This window comes from Sapajus apella, unplaced genomic scaffold (genome assembly GCF_009761245.1).
Source record: "Sapajus apella isolate SASKATOON/1434 unplaced genomic scaffold, GSC_monkey_1.0 scaffold33, whole genome shotgun sequence".
Classification (NCBI taxonomy): domain Eukaryota; kingdom Metazoa; phylum Chordata; class Mammalia; order Primates; family Cebidae; genus Sapajus; species Sapajus apella.
This window is the reverse complement of record NW_022436973.1, coordinates 9,682,597-9,705,213: the sequence shown is the minus strand read 5'-3', so window position 1 is coordinate 9,705,213 and position 22,617 is coordinate 9,682,597. Positions and strand designations below refer to the sequence as shown.

The 22,617-nt window shown below is 57.8% G+C and overlaps 3 protein-coding genes across 5 annotated transcripts; 2 read left to right on the top strand and 1 right to left on the bottom strand.

The window, feature by feature from the left end:
* Window positions 1-4,436: 4,436 nt before the first annotated feature.
* On the bottom strand, window positions 4,437-22,093 carry NECAB3 (N-terminal EF-hand calcium binding protein 3). Of its 3 annotated transcripts, XM_032295237.1 has the most exons (13): window positions 21,858-22,093; window positions 20,049-20,073; window positions 18,343-18,451; window positions 17,352-17,377; window positions 17,045-17,142; window positions 7,406-7,542; window positions 7,061-7,179; window positions 6,838-6,917; window positions 6,682-6,735; window positions 6,015-6,127; window positions 5,793-5,870; window positions 5,281-5,372; window positions 4,437-5,198 (listed from the first exon to the last, which is right to left on the bottom strand). In XM_032295237.1, the coding sequence occupies exons 1-13, from the start codon at window positions 21,984-21,986 to the stop codon at window positions 5,170-5,172; spliced, it is 1,089 nt and encodes a 362-aa protein (XP_032151128.1). In that variant the 5' UTR covers window positions 21,987-22,093; the 3' UTR covers window positions 4,437-5,169. The 3 variants fall into 3 exon arrangements, with proteins under 3 accessions (XP_032151128.1, XP_032151125.1, XP_032151126.1); XM_032295234.1 differs by having other exon boundaries at window positions 6,682-6,917; XM_032295235.1 differs by lacking the exon at window positions 21,858-22,093 and adding an exon at window positions 21,169-21,539 and having other exon boundaries at window positions 6,682-6,917.
* On the top strand, window positions 9,817-12,404 carry CUNH20orf144 (chromosome unknown C20orf144 homolog). Its single transcript, XM_032295239.1, has 2 exons — window positions 9,817-10,231; window positions 11,272-12,404. The coding sequence occupies exons 1-2, from the start codon at window positions 10,106-10,108 to the stop codon at window positions 11,638-11,640; spliced, it is 495 nt and encodes a 164-aa protein (XP_032151130.1). The 5' UTR covers window positions 9,817-10,105; the 3' UTR covers window positions 11,641-12,404.
* Window positions 13,914-15,882, top strand: ACTL10 (actin like 10). Its single transcript, XM_032295238.1, has one exon. It carries the CDS (start codon window positions 14,493-14,495, stop codon window positions 15,597-15,599), a length of 1,107 nt encoding a protein of 368 aa, XP_032151129.1. The 5' UTR covers window positions 13,914-14,492; the 3' UTR covers window positions 15,600-15,882.
* Window positions 22,094-22,617: the final 524 nt, after the last annotated feature.

The window sequence follows — 22,617 nt, the reverse complement described above, 5'->3', positions numbered from 1 at the left end:
CCCAGGCTGGAGTGCAATGGCGCGATCTCGGCTCACCGCAACCTCCGCCTCCTGGGTTCACGCAATTCTCCTGCCCCAGCCCCGAGTAGCTGGGATTACAGGCACACGCCACCATGCCCAGCTAATTTTTTGTATTTTTAGTAGAGACGGGGTTTCACCATGTTGACCAGGATGGTCTCGATCTCTTGACCTCGTGATCCACCCGCCTCGGCCTCCCAAAGTGCTGGGATTACAGGCTTGAGCCACCACGCCCGGCCGAATGTACTTTTTTAACTGCATTGCTGAGGTCATAGATAGACAGGACATTCCACGAACTCAAGAGCTGGAGGGATTGACTGCCTCCAGGGCAATGTGAGACTTGGTTTTGAGCATACAAAGTGCAGAAACAAAACCGGGGCCTTTCTACGAAGGCAGGTAGCTCAGCACCTTTGGCACCATGAAAAGGCAGCGGGAAAATCTGCCCATCTACAATGGAAACTGAATTGGAAACATCTCTGTCCCTGCTTGAGAAAAAAAAAAAAGAATTGGGCTGCACATAGTGGCCCACACCTGTAATCCCAGCACTTTGGGAGGCTGGTATCGCTGGAGCCCAGGAATTTGAGACTAACCTGGTCAACATAGTGAGACCCCCATCTCTACAAAAATTAAAAAGTTAGCTGGGCATCTGTGTCCCAGCAACTTGGGAAGCTGAGGTGGGAGGGCCGCCTGAGCCCAGAAGGTTGAGGCTGCAGTGAGCCATGATTGTGCCACCGTACTCCAGCCTGGACAACAACAGCAAGACCCAGTCTCCAAAAAAAAAAAAAAAAAATCTCACCAGAGACTCTGTAATTTTAGATCTTCTCTCTCTTGGGGCTGGGGTTCAGATTTATACTGAAGGAAGGTCAAAGAATCCTGGAGCTGAGAAATTAAGATAATTATCTAAGGACCTTCAGGATCAATACTGTGTGTCAACAAATTATAAGCTGTCCAGAAAAACTACTGAACCTCCAACGACATGAGCCATCGTGAGCGAAGTCATCAGGAACAGTAATTGATTGCGACCCCGGGGGCTTCAGATACTGCTACCACCAGATACAGAATATAAAATATGAAACCTCTGAAGGTGGCACTGGAAAACAATGAGCAAAAAGTCTGAAAATGACTAGGCAGATTAAAAATAGAATTCTGGAAATGACAATCATTGAAGTAGTGTGTTACTCAGCGATAGATTACATCAATCTGAAGAAAAGAATTACTGTCGAGTTACCTTTGTCAGAAAGAGACAAAGAATTGGGACCTGTGAAGGAGCCATCCCTCTGGAAGGTTAATTGGGAAAAACTTTTTCATGTTACCAAGGGCGGCCTCCAGGAGCCTGCTGATGCGTTTCTCAGCAGAAAGGGGACTGTCCCGAGGCAGGGATAGGATCTTGGGAAGCAAACGTACCTCTTGCCCATCTCCACTTCTTTCTGACTGCTGGTATTCCAGGGTCAGAGTCACGATTAGGCATGTCATGTCCCCTTCTTAGCCTTCCTCCCAAGAGGCTTGGGGGAACCAGCAACCAGCCCCACTCTGCTCCTCAGGTGGGCTTTGCTGCCTGCTGCCAGGAGCCCTCTTGTGGACAGAGCTGGACTTTCCCCAGTGTGGCCTCCATCCCTGAGCCAGATTCCTTTCCAGACTACACACCAGCCACTTTTCCTTCCCCTTCGCATCAGCCTTTTCTCAGGCTGCCTCTCCACCCATGAGTTAACATTCTCTGGGTTCCTCCTTGGGAGTTCCAGAATCAGGGCTCAGCCTCCCCGCCTTCCAAGGGCTGGCTCATCCGGCCCCTCACACCGGGCTCATCCTTGCTGCCCTGTCGGCCATTTTGCAGGCCCCGAGGCCTGGCATCTATCGTTCCTTCTTAATGGTGTAGCTGCCTCTGCCTCCTCCAGCCGGGGCTGGTTTCTGCTCCCAGAAGTTGCCCTCTCCCAGCATCGTTCACTCCCAGCAACGGCTAGCAGCGGTTGGTGCCAGGGAGTGGATCCCTCCTGCGGGACCCAGAGCAAGGCACCTACTCACTGAGCTTGTTCTTCTGTAAGCTGGGGATGCGAACGATGCCTATACCTCTGGGGTGTTGCGAGGGTAAAATGCAATCAACATGGGCGTAGCCCCTAGCACAAGGCCTGTAAACACCCATGGTGCGCCTGTAAACTGGTTGCTGCCATAACCTGTTTCTCTCCCCACCAATGTGCAATGTGGTTTCCTTGAAACCACGTTGTGCCCAGCACTCTGTGGAACCTGGTGTCCTGCTCAAGTCTTATGTTTCAACAAAGCCTTTTTGAAGACCACCTAATTCTCAGTCCCTTCCTTTCAGCCCATCAGAGGCTGTATTAAGGGGAATTGTTAGGAGAGCCACAGGGCACTGGCCACCATCTAGACTATTGCTGTCTCCAGCCTGGCCTGGCACTGGGCCAGTCCCTGGGACAGGTTTGAATATGTACAGGTGAGTCACAGGTGCAGGTGTGAGGGAGGGGAGAAAGCAGGTGCAGAGTGGGTGGAAGGATGGGGGGGTGGCAGCTGGCCCAGGAGCCCAGAACTCTCCTGGCTTCAGGGATCTGCCTGCCTTTGACTGGGTGCTATCACCAGCCCTGGACATTTGATCATCCCAGCACCTGCTATAAAGCAGGTGCCCGGTGGCTGTCGAAAGGAGCTGAAGAGCCACCAAGAGAAGGATTGGGAAAGGTGCCCCAGTGCAATGGCACACACCTGCTCCTCACAGCACAAGCATTTCTGCAGTGGACAGGAATGGCTTGTGACAAAGGCCACAGACATGGTGACTGGATTGCAAATGGCCCAGTGCAGCTGGAGTGTAATTTGGGAAGAGGAGGCTGCACAAATTGGGAGTAGGGTTCTATTGCTAAGGGCCTCAAATGCCAGGACATGAAATTATGACCTTGATGCTGAATGTACCTCTCTGGCCATTGAAGGGTCTTGGCCAGAGAGGTGCATTTTTCAAAATGGCAAAGTTCTGAAAGCCCCCTCTGGCTGTGTCTACAGGGAGTGGACAGGGGATGGGAGCCAGGTGAAGAAGTTGCTGCAGTCTTCCAGGCCTGAGAGGACAGTGGCCCTGACCTGGGGTATGGCAAGGCGCAGCAGTGGGGATGACAGGCTGCAGATGAGGTGGGTTTGTGAGCTCGACAAGACCACGTAGAGGCTTGAGGGTTTCCTCCGGTCCCCACAGCCCCAGCCCAGCCCAGCCATCTGTTCTGTGGCTGCAGCTCCAGCCCTGTACATGCTCAGCTCCACCCCAACCCATGTCCATCACCACTGTCTGGCACCCTCCTGTCTCCCTGTCACCTGCAAGACGACATTCCACTCCCACGCACCTGGCCTCCTCAGCTCGCCCCAGCCCTCACACTCCAAGGTTCCTTTCTGCTCTCGCACTTGCCCGGGGCCCTCTGCTCACCTTTCACAGCCCAAACCACTGTCCTAAGAGGCCCCTGACCCTGCTGGGCGTCCCCGCCCACAGTGCCCTCCCCTGCAGCTCCAGCCTTCAGGAGGGAGGGAGAAAAAAGCCTTTCTTACTAAAAATCCTAATAAAGAGGTGTCAACCTTCAGAACTTCACTACAGGAGGCAGGCAGGGTGCCCAGGGCACAAAAATTAAGGAGGCACCCACTGCAAAGGAGTCAGCCTGAGGGCTTGGGCATCTGTTTAAAGAAGGCAGTGGGCTGGGTGCAGTGGCTCATGCCTGTAATCCCGGTAATTTGGGAAGCCAAGGTGGGGAGATCACTTGAGGGCAGGAGTTCAAGACCAGCCTGACCAATGGTGAAAGCCCATCTCTACTAAAAATACAAAAAAATTAGCCCAGTGTAAAAATACAAAAAAAATCCACCAGGAGAGCTCTCCTCCTCGGGGCCCACGTGCCATCTCTTCTGTCTGGAAAACTGACACCAACGCTCCCAGGCCAGGTCAAATGCCATCCTATGCTCCTGTGGTGCCAAGCCTTCTCTTTAGAGCAGCTGGTTAGATGTCCCTGTCAGTCACCTCCCTTCCATGCCCCCAGTAATGGAGAGGGGCAGGAGGATATCCCCAGGGGCTGGTATGACTGATCAGCCACTGTCCACCCAGAACCACTCTATGTAAGTGGCAATGACAGGTCCAGCTTGGTGGAAGAACAGGTGTTCCCACAGGAGTGTGGCCAAGCAATCTGGGCCCGGAGGCAGCTCTGGGTGAAGCTAGAGCCCCTGCAAACCCCGCAGGGCCCATGTCACTCAGGCAGGACCCACCACCAGGTGTGTCAGGGTTGGGGACACTGAAGTGAGAAACCTGCATCAGCTCCTGTGAGCATCCACTCTGCGAGCGTGAGGGCAGGAGGTGGGAACCGGGGACTTCCAGAGAGAGGTGTCCCGCCTGGAGCTTCTGGCCTGGGAGGCGCACAGTCCCACGGCCCAGCCCTGTGAGAGACAGGAGGCGACGCTGGAAGGGACTAATGCCTTTATTGCCTCTGTGCGGGGCTCCCAGCCTGGGGTTCAGAGGCCTCTGGGGGCAATAGGTGACCCTGGGCCCAAATTATTGCTACTTGGCAAGGTCACCTTTGGGCTTCCCATAGTGCCCTGAGAATGGGTGGGTGAGGGCATGCAAACGATATGCAAATAGCATGCAAATCAACCCAGAGGCCTCTGGCACATCCATGGGTGATGGAAGAGTCAAGAGCCTGGTGGCCTGGGAGGGTGACGGGGCACCAGGTCTGGCCCAGCCTCAGGAGGCAAGGTTTGAGGGGTTGGGGGGTCCCTGAGCATCAGCCTTGCTTCTGCTGCTGCCTGGGGAGGAGCAGAAGCCTGGCCCCGAGACAGCAGAAGGAAAGCAGGATCCTCACTAGGCAGCCAGAGGGCCCAAGGCCCACCCAGAGAGGGATGGGACCTGCCCTGGGTCGCTTGGCCAGGCAGGGACAGCAGGGACCAGAATCCAGGCCTCCTGAGCCAGGTGGAAGCCCAAGCAGTTTGGAGGCTGAAGTGACAATAAAATATATGGATAAATAAATCAATAAATTAAAAGCAAGCAGCCCAGTCCCTGATCCCTGGGCTGAGCCCCTCCACCAGGCTCAGGTCCAGGAGGAGGCAGGCCTGGTCTTTGTGCTGGGCTGGCCGGTCCAGAAGACTCCAGAGGGAGGCAGGCAGGGCCCTGGGGTCCTCAGCGTGAGTGGGTCTGGCTCAGTTATTATTCATTATCCACCAGGAGGCTGGGGGACAGAGGCGGGGGTCAGGAGGCCTCAGGAGCCCACTGCCCCTCCTGGCCACAGGGAGTGGGGAGCCACCACGAACCTGGGAAGAACACAGTGGTGAGGGTGTCTGGGGCCCGCAGGTGGTCGATGAGGACGCGCTGGAAGGCTTTGCTGCAGGGCGACTGCTGGTGCCTGTGGAGGGACCCAGGCTGCCTCGACCTCGGTCTCCCCACTCCCGCCCCTGCCCTGCTGCCAGGATCAGACCCCGGCCCTCCTCATGCTGCCTCTGTAGCCTCAGTCCTCTCCTCTGTGACACGGGGATGCTGTGCAGGTGGAATGGACACTGCACAAGGTGCTTGGCATAGGATGTGGCCCACAGTGACAACTATGTACTCACTGAGTGCCTGTACTGTATTCAGGTCTTCCCAGTCACCTCCTTTAGCCCACAGGAGGTGGAACTGTTACCACCTCCATTTTGGTAAGGACCTGGGGGCTCAGGCAGGTAGGGTCACTCATCTGAGGTCACAGAGCCAGTGAGCAGGATTGGAACCCTGGCCTGACTCACTTCAGGGCCACACTCCACAGTGTTACTGGCCAGACTGGCACTCATACCTTCTCCAGGAGGCCTCATCCTGCCAGAACTCATACAGGGTGAAGGAGGCACCGTCCGGCATCCTCTGGGCGGACACACTGCGGGGCCAAAGAGATAGCCAGGGCAGGGCTGCCACCACCTCTGCCCACCTCTGCCAGGGGTCTCATGGGAGTCCTGGCCCTGGATGGCCAGCCCAAGCACCCGTCTCCTCACCCCCTCCCCACCTCCAGCTGGGCACTCACTGCAGACAATGGCTCTGGGCCGCTGTGAAGTCCACATAGCAGCACAAGGCTCGGTGGAAGTCCTGCAGGGCTTCCTCTGCCACCTGGACCTGCCTCTGGACCACAAGGATGTGCTGGTGGGAGAGGCAGCCAGTCAGCCAGGGCCGGTGTGGGACCAGGTGCAGGGGAGGGACTGACTGTGGCCTCCAGGAGGTCCCCTGCAGCTGTCACCCAGGCTGGAGTGCAGTGGTGTGTGGGATCATGGCTCACTGCAGCCTCTACCTCCCAGGCTCAGGCAATCCTGCCACCTTGGCCTCCCAAGGTGCTGGAATTACAGGCATGAGTCACCAACCTGCCCCCCAGCCTCGCTGACTCCATCCTCCTCTGTCTCCAAGGGTGCTGCTTGACCCAGCCACTGTCCCTCCCTCCTGCAGTATGCTACCACTTCCTTCTGCCCTCCAGCTTCACGGCCACAGACCTGGCTTTCAGAAATGCTGATGGGGAACCAAAGCCCAGAGAGGGGCAGCAGTTCCTGCAGGGTCTCAGAACCCGGCACCTGCCTCGCAGGTCTGGGAGAGGGGCATGTGAGCACCGCAGAGGGTGGGCGGGCAGATGGCTCCATGAACCCCCACTTCATGAGCACCCCCAGACCCTGCCATTCAGCTGCTGGCCCCTCTCCTGGGCTCACCGAGTCAGGCCCCTTGGCCAGGTCCTCTTCATGCAGTGGTTCCAGGCGGGGGGCCTGTGAGGGCACAGAGTGTGGGCTGGGCCTCCAGAGTGGCCCTGGCTCAGGCAGATACCAGGAGGGTCCTCCCTCGTGGGGCCCTGGGCCGGCAGCTCTCACCTTGCATTCGAGCTGGTCAATGAGCTCCTGGAGGCGGTTCACCTGGAGCCGCCACTGCATCTCGGCCTCTGAGCTGAGCCCTGTGGGTGGGACCCATGCAGGGTCAGGCAGGGGCCCAGGACGTTCTTGGGATGAAGTGAGGGGCAGCAGATGAGCAGACCCTGCTGGAATCAGGGATGTGGTGCCTGCCTCACCCAGGCCTCCCACCCCACCCCAGGTACACCTGTGTCAGAAGAGCCAGGGGACCAGGTGGATGACCGGCTGACGCTCTTCAGGGCCCGGCGCCCCGCCCGCCGGCTGCTGTGGGGCCAGCTCTGTGCCTCCACACTCTCTGCATCTGACCTATAGGAAGTAAGGCTCACAGGGCTGAAGACTGGGGCCCCAGGACAGGACAGGCCTGGGTGGGGTAGACAGGCCTCCTGGGATTCCAAGGCCGAGCCCCAAAACCAGTCTCATCTCACCCTGTTATGGCTTCCCCGCCAGGATGCTAGGACTGTGGGGATTTGGAATGGGGGTCACAGTGGGCGCTTGTGCACTGGCCCCATGGGTCGGCAGGGCCCTTACATACCGCCAGCCACGGGCCTGGGCCTCCAGGGTATCTGACGCCCCCTCCAGCGAGCTCTGCAGGGCTTGCAGCTGGCTCACTGTCTCCCGAAGCAGGAATCGCGTCACAAATTGGTCCACCTTGGAGGCCTGCTCATACTCCTGCGGGCCAAGGGGGCACGGTCAGCATCTCCTAGCCCGGGCATTGATTTCTGAGTGGGTCCTCTGCCTCTTGCTCATCAGACCAGGGGCATGCAAACCTGGCATAGGCAGGAGGAGGGCACTGAGATCAGATGGGTAGGGAGGCCTGGATCCCTCCTTGTCCGGGCCTGGCCTCCTCCAGAGGGGTGTGAGGCCAACTCACAGGAGGCATCTGCCTGCCGGTATGCCTGGCTTTTCTGGACCTCATGGCCCCTTCTCTGTCAGGGCTACCACCTTTAGCACTGTCATGGAGCTGTTACAGGGTATCCAAAGGCCAATTTTGACACATGAGGCAAAATGATGGCCTGATGCGGCCACAGACTCATAATCTATGTATTCACTCATTCATTCATTCACTCATGCACACAACAAACACTGAGCGCTCTTTACTAGGAGCTGCCAATAAAAGACAATCAGGTCGCCATCCTCACTTACACACACACACACACCCCAGCACTGACCCCAACCAACACCGTCAGCCTCCTCCCAGCCCTTCCCAGAGTGGCACAGAGGCAGAGAGGCTGCCCACATGCTAGGCCCTGCATGGCCCATCATGGGATTCCATGGCTCCTCCACTACCTGCACTTGCTGGAGCTTCCAATTCCTCATCTCTAAAACAGGAAGGATGAAACTCAGCACACGGAGCTGCAAGAAGCTCCCGGGAGTGAATTCCTGCACAGAACTCAGCCCAGGGTCTGGCCCGCAAGCTCTCGATGCCAGACCTGCCAGCCGTCTATGGTCAAGTGTAATACACTAAGGAGCCTGCCCACTTGTACACCCAGGAGTCACAAACACCTGAGAATTGCCTAACCCCACCACGTGCGCGTACGCACGCGCGCACACACACACACACACACACACACAAGGCCAGGGTGGGAGTCCTAGGGAGCTGTGGTCCAGGTGCTTGCCCTCTCCAAGGGGACTCCAGAGGCCTATCCATCAGAGACTTCATCTGCCATGATCTGCGTCAGCTCAGCTGTCAGATGGGACCTCTCGGGCCGTGCTTATGAGCTGGGAGACAGGGACAGAGAAAAGGCTGGGTCTTTTCATTCTCAGGCCAAGGTTTCTATCTCCATGAAATCTTTCCAAAAAAAAGATCCCTTTTCAAGTATTTGAGATGATTAGTTTCTGTTGCTTGCAACCAGAGAACTGACAGAAGCACCCACTCAGAGCCAGACACTATTCTAAGAATTTCATTTAGTCTTTTTTTTTTTTTGCGCTTTTTTTTTTTTGTTTTTTTTTTTGAGACAGAGTCTCACTCTGTCACCAGGCGCCAGGCTGGAGTGCAGTGGCGCGACTTGGCTCACTGCAACCTCCGCCTCCCGGGTTCAAGCAATTCTTCTGCCTCAGCCTCCTGAGTAGCTGGGACCACAGGCGCACACCACCACGCCCGGCTAAATTTTTGTATTTTTAGTAGAGACGGGGTTTCACCATGTTGGCCAGGATGGTCTTGATCTCTTGACCTCGTGATCCGCCCGCCTTGGCCTCCCAAAGTGTTGGGATTACAGGCGTGAGCCACCGTGCCCAGCCGTTTTTCTGTTTTTTTGAGAAGGAGTTGCACTCTTGTTGCCCAGGCTGGAGTGCAATGGCGCCATCTCAGCTCGCCACAACTTCCTCCTCCGGGGTGCAAGTGATTCTCCTGCCTCAACCTCCCAAGTAGCTGGGACTACAGGCATGCACCACCACACCTGGCTAATTTTGTATTTTCAGTACAGATGGGGTTTCTCCATGTTGGTCAAGCTGGTCTCAAACTCCTGACCTCAGGTGATCAGTCTGGCTTGGCCTCCCAAAGTGCTGAGATTATAGGCATGAGCCACCATGCCCTGCCTAGTCTTTTGTTTTTCTCGAGACAGAGTCTCACTCTGTCACCCAGGCTGGAGTACAGTGGCGTGATCTTGGCTCACTACAACCTCTGCCTCCCAGGTTCAAGCAATTCTCCTGCCCCAACCTCTCGAGTAGCTGAGATTACAGGCATGCACCACACCTGGCTAATGTTTATATTTTCAGTAGAGACAGGATTTCACTGTGTTGTCCAGCCTGGTCTTGAACTCTTGACCTCAGGTGATCCACCTGCTTTGGCCTCCCAATGTGCTGGGACTACAGGCATGAGCCACTACGCTGGGCCTAATTTAACCTTTGTAACAATTTACAGGAACCATAATTGACCCCATTTTGCAGATGAGAAAACTAAGGCCCAGATAGGTTGATTACCTGGGCTAAGGTCACACAGCAAGTTAGTGGCAGGGCCAAAAATCATATCTAAACCACAGAAATCCCCCTCTACTTGCCACTCAGCACTTTACATGCATTGCCTCATTTACGATCATTAGCCATTTTAAAGCTGAGAAACCAAGGCTAGAAGTAACAGAGTGAATACAGCCCAGATCTACCTGTGGGCCCTGGGAAGCTGTGCTCAGAGCCTGCAGTTGGTGAGGTCGGCTCATGAGGTCACAATGTGGCCAAGACTCAGGGGGCAGAGCAGACAGAGTGTGGGCCACGGTCCCCAGAGGTGACGAGCCCCACCATGGGAAACAGTGGATCCCACAAAAGGACCAAAGCACCCAAGCAGGCCCGCAAGGAGAGGCCAAGTGACATGGACAAGGCCTGGTGGAGACAGTTCCTCAGCCACCTGACTCGGAAGAAGCCAGCTGTGAGTGTGGGGGATGGGAAGCAGGGCTAGGGAGACCCATGGGAGTCAGGGGAAGCTGGACAGCTGGGTGGGAAGGGATGCTGAGAGCCTAGGCCTTGTGTGAAGTCCTAGGGGGTGAGGGAGGAACTGGAAAATCTCTCCCAAGGATGAGGATCCCAGGAGCCCACATAGGTGTAGACAGGGGTCCTTTCAAGGTGGCTCACGCCTGTAATCCCGACACTTTGGGAGGGCAAGGTGGATGGATCACTTGAGCCCAAGAGTTTGAGACTAGCCTAGGTGACATAGGGAGGCCCCATCTCTACAAAAATTTAAAAATTAGCTGGGTGTGGTAGCAAATGCTCACCGTCCCAGCTACTCAGAAGATTGAGGTAGACTGCTTGAGCCCAGGAGGTCGGCGATGCAGTGAGCCATGACACCACCACTGCACTCCAGCCTGGAGAACATAGCAAGACCCTGTTTGACTCAGTCTTATTTAAAAAAAAAAAAAAAAAAAAAAAAAAAGAGGGCAGAGATGCCAGAACTAGAAGGTGGATGAGACTTGAGGGCCCAGGGGGGTGAGTGTGAGTGGGATTCTCTCCCAACCCTGGACAAACAGGCGGAGGTCCCAACAAGGACAATCAGTCCTAGTTGGTACTACTGAAGCTAGGGGCAGGGGGAATCCCCTTGCGTCCTCTCGCCAGCTCCTAGACTCAAAAGTTCCCTGCCTCCCTCTCAAATCAGCAGAGACTCTGGACCAGGCGGGGGTAGGGGGTGCTGAGAGCCCCTGACATAGAGCTTAGAAGGAATCTCATAAACCTGGTCTCAGGAAGTCAGCCTGGGATGGATGATGGTTTCCAGAGGGAGGCAGAGTCCGGGGCGCCTAGCAGGGAAAGGCGGGCTTCCCCGCAGCCTGAATTGGACAGGGGTCCCCTCCAGCCCTGTGCATGGGCGGATAACAGCACCCGGGTGGATGAGGGTCCCAGGAGAAGGGCGGGGAGGCCCCGGGTCGTGGGTTCAGCCCCGGCGCACTCTCCCTCCTCACACCCCTGCTCCACCCCCAGACCAGGATCGTGCTGCTTCTCCCCTTAGACAAGCGGCAGCCGCTGGCCGAGGCTGGGCGACCGAGTGACGACGAATCAGGCAGTGGGCTAGGCTCCCCGGCGGCGCCCAGGCTGCGCGGAGCGGGAGAAGGCGGCGAGGGCGAGCTGAAGATGCCGGTGCTGCTGCTGTTACGGCGGGAGGCGCGGCGGCCGGAAGAGGGCGTGGCCGGTGCGTTGGGCGCGGGCGGGGCCGGGGCCCAGGCCGGGGCCGCGCTGAGCTGGCCGCGGCTGCACCAGTGCCTGCGGTCCCCGGGCAAAGCACCCGGCAAGGCCGGCCCCACCCAAGAGCAGCCGCACAAACGGCACCGCTGCCGTCGCTCACGGCTCTAAGCCCCTGACCCTCCAATAAAGAGCTTGTGGCAACCCTGGCGCCTGTGAACCCTGTTGGAGGCGTCCGGGCGCAGAGTCGGGTTAGGCAAAGCGGAGGCTGGAAGCCGCACCGGGGTGAACGAGGCGAGGCGTATTGAGGGCAGAGCCACCGCCACGGTCTGGAGCCAAGGCTGTCTTTTGCTTTCTCCTCCCTTGTGCCAAGAGTCAGAACACAACCCCACACCTTGCTACAGCGGTGAGAGGCAGTTCCCTTCCCCCAACACTCCAAACCCAGTCACATCCCGCCCAGTGTGCAGGCTCGAGGTGGGCTTGGGCAAACCCAGGCGTGGCCACGCTATCTGTTTCCAGCAAAGCCTGCAACTCCCCCAGCATCCAGAAATCCCTCTTAGGCAGAGGGAGGGTCCCAGACCAACAGGCACCATCCTAGAAGGATAGCCAGGACACCACAGTCAGCTGGGGCAAGGCCTGAGACGTGGATTCTGCTGTGGACGCACCCAGGACAGGCTGGAAACCCTGGGCCTCTGGCCCCTCATGCCCACACATTGTGTTTGGTAACCCCAAAACACTCAGCCCCCCAATCTTCCCTAAGGCACCTCTGTCTCCCAACCTACCCTGTCCCATCTCCTTTCCCACAAGACAAAGCCTTCTTCCAAACCATTCATCTGTCTAGGGCAGCCCACTCCCCTGCTCATCAGCTTTCAACAGGTCTCTTACCTACAGGGAAAAAGCCCCCAGCCTCAGCCTCACTCCCCAAATCACTTAAAAAAGGCCCTGCCACTTTCTGCGGCCTGGATCCTGCTACTTCTCACTCCTCTGGGTCCCAAATCCAGCTCCACACCTCAGTGCCATCCCCAGCCTGCCGAACTTGCAGCCTGCCTTCCTGCCACACACTGGCAACCAACCTCAGGATGCCTTCTTGTGGGGGCAGATGCAGCAGGACTGGAGGTCCCAGCTCACTAGAGCCACCAGCTCAGCCTCTGCTGTCACCGTCACTTTGATGAACATCTCCTCCACCTTGCCTGCACCAGGCTGAAGACTATGGCATCGCTCCTGCTAATTGTGAGAACTGACTCTTCCCTACCACCCACATGGTTACAATCAGGGTAACCACATTCTTCCATGGAGCGGCACATCCTACCCATACAGTAATTGGCCCAAGCTGGCCCTGTCAGCCCCTCCCCCTAGGACTGTCATTCAGGAGCCGTAAGAGACCATGTTCTCTACTTGAACATGCACAGGATAAAGCCAATCTTCAGAATAGAAACACAATACAAAGACAGTGCACAACATCCTGAGTTTCTAACAGCCCTGAGGTCAGACCCTATTTCTGAAACCTGACTTCACTGTTGCCCTTGGTATCCAAAACATATAAGATCCTTGTAATAAAGTCCCTATTTTTGGCTTACATTCACCTGAGTCTTCTACTTGCAACCAAATTTGTCCTGAAGAGAATAATGACGCTTTGCAGAAACAAGAAGTGGCCTCTTTCCTGTGTGTGGGGATTATTACTACCCTTTGGAGGAGAAAACCAAGCCCAGAGAAAGATCAAGACTTGCTTAGGACTGCATAGTAAGTCAGCCTCAGAACTGAGTCTCACTGGGTACGGTGGCTCACACCTGTAATCCAAGCACTTTGGGAGGCCGAGGCAGGTGGGTCATCTGAGGTCCTGATTCAAGATCAGCCTGGCCAACATGGTGAAGCCCCATCTAGGGGGCTTGCGCCTGTAATCCCAGCTACTCAGGAGGCTGAGGCAGGAGAATCACTTGAAACCGGGAGGCAGGGATTGCACTGAGCCGAGTTTGCACCACTGCATTCCTAGCCTGGGCAGACTCCGTCTCAAAAGAAAAAAAAGAACTGAGTCTTAAACTCAGGTCCACGTGACTCCATCTGCGGAAACCCCTGATGGTAGGGCCAGAGTCTCTCCTGGCTTCTCAGAGCTGTAGATCTGTGACTAAAAGCTTTTTCTTTGGTGCTGGGAGGGTAGGGGCCACACATCTGGCCAGCGTACATCAGATAATTCTAAGTGGTGTGGGAAAGGAATCAGACTAATTGTGCTGGGCTGCTGAAGCCAGGCCCCTGGATGCCAAAATCACTGCCCTTGGCCCTGCCCAGGAGAGAAGATGGGTCCAGGGAGTTGTCATTAGGGTAGGGGGCTGCATAAGTGCAACGGCTGCTGAGGAGTGAGGTCACAATGAGCCCAATCCAAGTTCCTTTTGGCCTTCTGACCTGCCCCACCCACTCCACAACCAGGAACTTCCGTCAAGCCCAGGTGAGAGGTGCCAGGAGGCTGCCTGGGTCCCCAACCGGGATATATGTCCAAATGGCCTTGCCACAGGAACTCTTTACCCTCAAAGCTCTGCTCCTCCTGGAGCCTTCTTAGACTCTAAAAGATCAGTCCTAGCCATCTTGTCAGCCATCTCAGCAAGGGCTGACTGGGCTGAACAGCAAAGCAGAGGCGAGTCCTAAGAGTGTGGGGCCCAGTGCTAGGTGTGGAGCCTGGAGCCCGGCACCAGAGGAAGAGGAAGATGGAGACATGCAGCTGGAACCCAGACAGAGCCGAGACTGAGGCCTGAACTAGGGGCGGAGTCTCAGGCGTAGGCAAGTGCCACGAGCTGAAAAGGAGGCAAACGGCAAGGACAGAAGAGGCGGGGGCTTTCCAACCAGAGGGCGGAGCGAAGAGCTGAGAGGGGTAGTGATCTGACCCAGAAGAGGAGGAACTTAAGCCCCGGAGGCGGAGCCAGGGGCTGAAGGGGACCACTCTCTAGGACAGAGTCCGGTGGCATGGAAAGGTGGGGCTGAGCCTGAAGGTGTCGTCTGTGTCTGGGAGCCTTCGTGTGCACCGGCTGTCCCCAATGGGCCGTGTCGCGGTGGTGGTGGACCAGGGCTCAGGCTTCACCAAGGCGGGCTTTGCGGGCGAGAACCAGCCGCGCATAGTGCTGAAGAGCTCCAGCCTGGTGCCCAGCTGGGATCGGCCGGTGCTGCCCGGCGCGCCGGGCTGCGAGCTGGCGGGCGGCGTGGCGCGGGCGCACCCCATCAAGCACGGTGTGGTGGTGGACTGGGAGGCGCTGGAAGGGCTGTGGGAGCGCCTGCTGGTGGGCGGCCTGCGGGTGTGCCCGGAGCAGTGGCCCGTGCTGGTGAGTGACTCGCCGTCGGCACCGCCCGCGGGCCGCGAAAGGGTAGCGGAGCTGCTGTTCGAGACCCTGGCAGTGCCCGCATGCCACATGGCCAGCACCGCGTTGCTGGCGCTCTGCTCCACTGGCGTGTTCAGTGGGCTGGCCGTGGAGGCGGGCGCGGGCGTGTGCCACGCCACGCCCATCTACGCAGGTCACTCGTGGCACCAGGCCACTTTCCGGCTGAACGTGGCGGGCAGCACCCTGTCACGCTATCTACGGGACCTGCTGGTGGCGGCGGACCCTGATCTTTCGCAGCAGGCCCTGCCCCGCAAGGCCATCACACATCTCAAGAAGCGCAGCTGCTATGTGTCCCTGGATTTCGAGGGCGACCTCCGCAACCCCGCCCGCCACCATCCGGCCAGTTTCAGCATGGGTAACGGGTGCTGCATCTGCCTCAGCAGCGAGCGCTTCCGCTGTCCCGAACCCATCTTCCAGCCGGGCCTGCTGGGCCAAGATGAGCCGGGGCTGCCTGCGCTGGCCTTCCGGGCGCTGCAGAAAATGCCCAAAATGCTGCGGACACGGCTGGCAGACACCGTGGTGCTGGCCGGCGGCTCCACGCTATTTCCTGGCTTCGCCGAACGCCTGGACAAGGAGCTGGAGGCGCAGTGCCGGCGACACGGCTACGCGGCCCTGCGGCCCCACCTGGTGGCCAAGCATGGGCGTGGCATGGCTGTGTGGACCGGCGGCTCCATGGTGGCCTCGCTGCACTCCTTCCAGCGCCGCTGGATAACCCGGGCCATGTACCAGGAGTGTGGCTCCAGGCTGCTGTATGATGTATTCAACTGAGTCAGGCTGGACTGGGGGTGGGGGGATACCGCGGTGGAGGACAGCTCTCTATCTAAAGAGTCTCAAGTGTTTGGAGCTGGCAGGGTCCTCCTGAAGGTTGGCGCTGACTGGACGGGTCACCCCCATACCCTTTCCGGGCTAGGAGGTGTTTGGGACCCATGGGACCCTCATTTTGAATTGCAGTTTGAATCTTCCCCAACCACTGCCAGTTCAGAGAATGCCAGTCTAGCTGCCCACCCCCAAGCCCCACTTCATGGCAATAAAGGTGATGCCCCCACCTGTCTCCATGAACAGATATGGGAGTTCCTCCAACCTGTCGTCATGTACCGTTTGGACACATATCCCATGCCAGGCCCCAAGGGGCAAGCCTTTGAAAAGCTACTAACTCTCATGTGAAAGTCACCAGGAGGAGCCCTGTGCCTGGCTGTGTGCTCAGGTGATTGTTAACTATGAGTGCATGGGTTTCCCCTTCTGTAAAAAGTGGGGTCAGGCACAATCCCAGGCCTGCTCACTGTTCCTTCCTCACCCCCCTATTTTTTGAGATGGAGTCTCACTCTGTCACCCAGGCTGCAGTACAGTGGTGCAATCTCAGCTCACTGCAGCCTCCAGCTCCCAGGTTCAAGTGATTCTCCTTCCTCAGCCTCTCAAGTAACTGAGATTACAGACACGCGCCACCATGCCTGGCTAATTTTTTTGCATTTTTAGTAGAGACGGGGTTTTGCCATGTTGGCCAGGCTGTTCTCGAACTCTTCACCTTGTGATTCGCCTGCTTCATCCTCCCAAAGTGCTGGGATTACAGGCGTGAGCCACCACACCCAGTCTACTCCCTCCCCCTACAAGAGCTATGGAGCAAAGGGAGGTGGCACTATTTCTTGAACACACAAAGGGAAGGGTGGCTTATTTTCTGAAGTCACCACTCAAGGGGCTCAAGCCCCGGATGTCAACACTGTTTGTGCTTGTGCAGATACATGTCCATATGTGCACACAAACACATGGGTGCTCACATACCTGCCTACTCACGTATGTCCTCAGCCAGGCGCTGCCCTGTGAACATGTGAGCACAGCCTCCCACGCCTAGCTCAGCCCTGCATGATACCCATCACAGCTGTGACTGGCCAGTAACAAAAGCAACAGCAGCCGCTAGTACGAAGCACCTACTGTGTGCCAGACATTATTCTGGGTGCTGGAAATAGAACAACACAGACAAAAGCCCCTGCCTTCATTCTCACTCGTCACAATGATGTAAGGAGGGCAGCTCTATTGTCATGATAGCTTATAGATGAAAAAACAGGCCCAGAGAGGTCAAGGGGCACAAAGTGGGAGAGCCAGGATTTGAACCCAAGCCCCTAGCTCCATAACCCTGAGTCAAGACTGTGGAGGATCCCACAGCACAGCAGACACCTGCTGCCTCACGGTGGCCCCCCACCATCAGCCACTCCACTCACCAGCTTGGTGGCGTCCATGGCAGCGAGAACTGCACGGTTCAGCGATTCCAATGCAGCCAGCACGGGCCGGTAGACACCCAGGTGCTCTGAGAAGTAGTCTGTGGGCAGAAGAGGTGTTCAAGGGTTCCTGGACCCCCACCCATCTACCTGGGATTCTGGCCCCCCAGAAATCCTCAGCAGTCAAGCAGGTCTTGTATACTGAGCCCAGCCCGACCTGTCCCATCAGGAGACCAGCAACAGCCCCTTGCCACACCTACCCTGGGACCCAGGGGCCCTGGGAGACAAGAGCTCCCATGGGCCTACTTACCACACAGTTTTTCAGTTTCTAAATTGCTGCAGGGAAAAGAGAAGGCGCTCTTCAGACCTTTAGACTTGGGCCTGGTAAATTGGGACTGATGGGGCCAATGCTCCACCTCCCACCCCACCAACTCCCAGCTCAGCCTAACAAGGAGGCCACTTCTGCTCTGCCCCAGATTAAGTTGCTCCTGTGGACAGTCCTGGCAGGGTCACAGAATGGGTTCTACTGCCCCCACCAATCACTCTAAGGGCAAAGATTCAGACCCATTCTTGGCCTCCAAGAGGATCTCGGGCCAGGGGAAGACAGATGTGGACACAGGCCAGCGAGAAGTGGCCAGAGCTGCAGAGGGGAAGCCAGGTGCAGGGAAGTCCAGAGATGGGTATTTAGTTGGTAGGTCAGGGAGGGCTTCCTAGAGGAGGAGCTGCCTTAGTGAGGCCCTGAAGGACAAGGAACTGTCTGGGGTGTCTGGCCAGTAGGGGAGGGGGAGCAGTGCAGATGAAGGTTCCAGCCCAAGTCTTGGGAGCCTAAGACTGACCCTCAGGAAATGGGAGAAGGGAAGTGGAGGGAGGAACAGCGGTTCTGCATGCACATCCCTGGAAGCAGGCACGGAGAAGCGCATGCACACTCCTGCCAAGACGTGTAGATGTGGGAGCACACAAGGGGAGGTGTGTGTGTTCATGCACTGCATTCTCGGGTGGAAGCAGGCGGGGCCCAGCTGTCCCCAGGCATCCTCTGGTCCCTGCGGGAAGCGGGAATGGGGAGCTGAGCCATGGGTGATGACTCAGGCTTGGCTATTTTGGGGTCCCAGTTGGAAGCAGTGTAGTGGGCAAGGCTGGAGCTGGAGAGGGGTAGGCGAGTGGGGAAAGTTGGAACCGAGCCCTGGTACCTTTCTCCCTGCCCCGTCTTCCTCATCCTACAAAAGGAATCAAGGCAGCAGAGGACACAGGGGGGTAAAGACAACCTGACCTCACATCTACCCACAGCCCCCTCTCGTACTCACTCGGTGAGGTGCCCATCAATGCCGCTGAACAGTTCCCGCAGCTCCCCTGGGCTAAGAACCCCATCGGCAAAGTAATTCTGGAATTCCTCAAATGAGAGCTTCCCATCATCTGGTGGTAGGGGAAGGACAAGGAGCAGAGGAGGTATCCCTGACCCTGACAGCACCCCGGCACCAGGTCCAGGGCCCCAAGGGCCTCATAGCATTTGACCGCCACCTAGCCAGGTGGGATGGGAATCTGAGCTCCATGGGGGACCTGACTGTTGAGGACAAAAGGACTGGGGTCCTCAAAGGTGACCGCTGAAGGCAACAGAACCTACTTTGCAGGCACCCAAGGGACAGGGCAGTATGTGCATAGCACTGGGTAGGAACTCAGTAAATGGTTGCCAAATGAAAAAACAAGCAACAGGCTAGGACCTGGCCAGAGTGTGGCAGGGCCTAGATGTCACCTGAAAGGACTTAGGGACCAGCCTCGCTGCAAGGCACAAGGAACCGCCATGCTTTGGACCCAGGACCTTCGCAGAGAAGCCAGGGGGAGGCAGATGGAATCTTCCTACTAGTTGGAGCCTCTGCAGGCAGCAGCAGGCTGGCTTAGAAGGGAATGAGCTCCCCATCACAGGGGCATGTGAGCAGAGGCTGGGAGCATTTATGTGGGACAGTCAGACATGGGATTTGGCCTGAATGATGTATGAGGCCTCTGGGCAAATGTATGAGGCCCCTGAACCAGGGGACAGTCTGAATCTCCCCAGACAGAATGACCTGGTCCAAGTGAGGGCAAGTGCCCTGATCAATGGGGTGGGACAAACAATTCCCATCAATTCGAAGAAACCCAAGGAGAAGGGGCAAGGAGTGGGAACAGGACCCCATCTCTAGGAGGATGAAACACAAGAGGGCGTGAAGACCCAGATGAAAGGAGCCCCAGGCTGACTGCGAAGCTCAGACCCTCCACTGGCCATGCAGGGCACAGCGGGCTGCTCCAAGTCACTTGGGAGAGCAGGCTGCTGCTGGCTGGGTCACGTAGGACTCCTGCTATAGCTTCCAAGGTTCTCCTAGACCAGGGTCTGTGACTGACCAGGACCCAAGGCAGGAGGAGCTGACTCCTGGAACCAGCTTTATCCCTGCCCAAGGCATGGGTCGGTTGTGTCCTCCACGACCTCCCTGGTCCAGACGATTGGTCACATGACAAGTTACTGAGTCCTCTGAAAACCTGAGTACTATCTCCAAAAAGACCTCATCTCCATTACCTCACTCTTCCAAGTGCCTCACACAAGGAGCCAGGGACTAAACGCTGCAAAGACCCAAGTTCAAGCCTATCAGTTCAAGCCTGTGTGACCTTAGGCAACCTGCTTCATCTCTCTGGGCCTCTGCTCCTTTGTAAAATAGGGTGAATTCCAATCTAGTTGGTGGTTGTGAGGGCAACACGAAGCCATGTACAGGAAATGTGCACCACCGTGCCAGGGTGCTGTGTGAAAGTCAGCCTCTACCTCCAGCCTCTGGCCAAACCGCATTTCCTCCACTCTCCATCCTGCCAAACTTGGCTGAGAACAGCACTTCCTCTGGGAAGGATGCCTTGATTGATTCTCCTGTTTTGGGCCCCCAAGATTTGTTGCGACTCTAGATTTCCCACCCAACCTCCCAACTCTCCCTGGGCCTCCTGGATGCCTCCCACCCTGCCCCCCACCATGGGACCCAGGGGAAGCCACACTCACCATTCTTGTCTGCTCTGCGGAAAACCTAGAGGTAAAGGGACATGGGGGGAGCTGTGAGTGCCACCTGGGAAGCCAGAGGTCCCACCTAACCCGACAGGGGCCCAGCTGGCCGGCCTACCCCCTGCCTTGCCTTTCCTCCTCCTCAGCCTAGTCCCAAACCCCTGCCCAGCTCAGCCCTGCAGGAGCTTTTCCTGCAAGCGGGGCACAGGAAGAGCACGCAGTGGGTGCCACCCCCGCTCACTTCTCCTGCAGGGCCTGGCCTTGTGGGGGGTGCTCCTGGCCAGCTCCCTGCGTCCCCACCTCCCACACCCAGTGCAGCCCGAGCTTTATCTGATGCATCAGCCCTGGCACAGTCCCAGCTTGAGGAAGGTTGAGGGGATGGGCCAGGTTGCAGCCCAGGAGTCCTGCACAGCCATTCTAGAACTAAGCCCCAAGCTTTGCTGTGTGGCCATGGTCTATCCCAGTTGCCCTCTCTGAGCTGTTTCCTTGCATGCTGTTGAAGACCCACAGCAGGCAGTGGCTACTCTGTCTCTGCAGGTGCCTGAGTTTCCACTGGCAGCTGGGGTTAACCCTTTCAGGGCTGGGGCCTCCTATGGGGCTGACTGTGAGGACCTTTGGCAGGCGTGTACACACACGTGCAAGTGGGAGTGGGGGTGGCAAAAGATGAGGCCGTCAGATTTCACTTAGAAGTGGAGAAGAAGAGCAACAGAGGCAGAGAGGAGCAGAGTCATGACAGGTCCCCATCCCTCTCAGTGAACTGCTTGGTCACCCCAAGCAGCCCAGCAAAGGGGAGACTGGCAGGCCTGGCAAGCAGGGTGGGCGAAGCCTGGACCGAGAGCCCCAATGAACTCCAGGTTCTGAATGCCAATCCCCTCCAGGGTCCTGTTTTCTAAGGGTCAGCAGGCTCAGGAAAGACTCTAACCTCTAGCCTAACTCAGAGAAGGTCTGCCCCAGGCTGAGGGGCACACAGCAAGCCAGGGAGGCCCAGGTGGGGTAGATGGAGATACTGGGTGCAGGGAGGGGTGCTAGGCTGGGAATGGAGATACCTGGGGTCACCCTATTGCACTCCTGCCTCCATGACTGACCTGGGACATACCCCCTCAGGCCTTGGTTTTCCTACCTGGGAAGAGGGAGGGTCCAGTCCCTTCCAGCCAGGGCTGTGGTCAAGGTGCTGAGTCATTAGGGGAAGTGGGGAGGGGGCGGGAGATAGCCTTGCCCCCCTCTGGAGTTGGGGCATGAAGGGGCCAGGACAGAGCCAAGCACAGGGGTAAATGGTGGCGAAAGGGCTCAGGGCCCTGACTGGTGCCCATGGGGGCTACAAGTCCACCCATGACTTCATGGAAGGGTGACTCTGAGCAGCCCTTACCATCTGTAGAACTCTGCTGCCCTGGAGTGGGGCCTGAGGGACTCGGGGAGGAGGGGCGGCACTAGAGTCAGGAGTGAGGGGCCCCTCGTGCTTCCAGCCTCCCCTTCCCCAGTCAGCCCAGCCTGGGGCTGCTACAGAGTGGGGTACCGCTGCTGTGACTGCCGACAGCGCCCCCCCAACACCAGATACACAGATGGGGTGGGCTGCAGGGTTTGGGGGGCAGCAAGGGCAGCGACACTGGAGCAGGGACAAGGGGAGACATGGAGAGATAGACAACAGGGGACACAAAGGCAGAGGGGTCCAGAGACAGAGACATCAGGGGCAGAGAAAGGGGCAGAGACGCAGAGACCCAGAGACAGCAGAGGGGCCCGAACAGCCCCAGAGGGGGAGACTGACAGAACCTCGGGCTGGAGACACCGCGAGCAGAGCCCGCGCCCACTCACGTCCTGGAAGAGCGCGTGTCCGGCGGGCTCCGCGTCGGGCGCGAGCTGGGGGCGCCGCAGGGGCTGGGGCTGGGGCTGGGGCGCGGGCGGCCGGAGCAGGCACACGGTGAGCAGCCCCGCGCACGCCATGGCGCCGCCGCCCGCTCGCTGGGGCTAAGCTGCGGTCGCTCCTGGCCCTGGACTCCGCCGCGGACTCGGTGGGGCAGGGGGCCGCCTCTTGGCGCCCGCGCCGGCGCCGACGCAGGGGCTGAGGCCCCGCCCCCGCCCCGCCCCGCCCCCGCGGACGCCGGGTTCCCTCGCCGCAAGGTCCAACTCCAGCCCCGCGGGCCTCTGTGCTTCTGCGGCCACGGCGAGGGGGAGGTGCCCGAGGGCTCGGGTCCCGCGGCGACCGAGAGCAGAACCAAGGGGCTACGCGCCCACCCGGAGGGGAAGAGTGACCAAGTCAGTGCCGAAGAGTCAGGGTGACACGCGTGGGTAAAACCCACCAGCACTTCACCTCTCGGGGAGTCTATACTCATCTGCAAAAATGGTACTGGCAGTCACCCTATGGGATTGTTGGGACTCATTCAATGTCAAGTGTTTACAACGGAGGTTGGCTCAGAGGAAGCCCACAGATCCGTGTGGCCAACTCCCAGGCATCCCAACGCCGGCCCCCCCTGGCACTCCGCGCGGTCCTTTCCCCTCTCCTCGGCGACTCTGGCCCTCCCTTCAACTCGTTCTCCACACAGCAGCCAGGGGGAGCTTTAAAGGTGCGAGAGGA

What these genes read in the sequence shown, in the direction of transcription:
- CUNH20orf144 (XM_032295239.1), top strand. Translation starts at nt 10,106, where the DNA reads ATGGGAAACAGTGGATCCCACAAAAGGACCAAAGCACCCAAGCAGGCC. An exon ending in TGACTCGGAAGAAGCCAGCT is followed by an intron (nt 10,232 to 11,271) that starts GTGAGTGTGGGG and finishes CTCCACCCCCAG; the next exon opens with ACCAGGATCGTGCTGCTTCT.
- ACTL10 (XM_032295238.1), top strand. Translation starts at nt 14,493, where the DNA reads ATGGGCCGTGTCGCGGTGGTGGTGGACCAGGGCTCAGGCTTCACCAAG.
- NECAB3 (XM_032295234.1), bottom strand. Translation starts at nt 21,986, where the DNA reads ATGGCGTGCGCGGGGCTGCTCACCGTGTGCCTGCTCCGGCCGCCCGCG. An exon ending in CCGCAGAGCAGACAAGAATG is followed by an intron (nt 18,452 to 20,048) that starts GTGAGTGTGGCT and finishes CCCTACCACCAG; the next exon opens with ATGATGGGAAGCTCTCATTT. An exon ending in GCCCAGGCCCGTGGCTGGCG is followed by an intron (nt 7,180 to 7,405) that starts GTATGTAAGGGC and finishes TACTTCCTATAG; the next exon opens with GTCAGATGCAGAGAGTGTGG.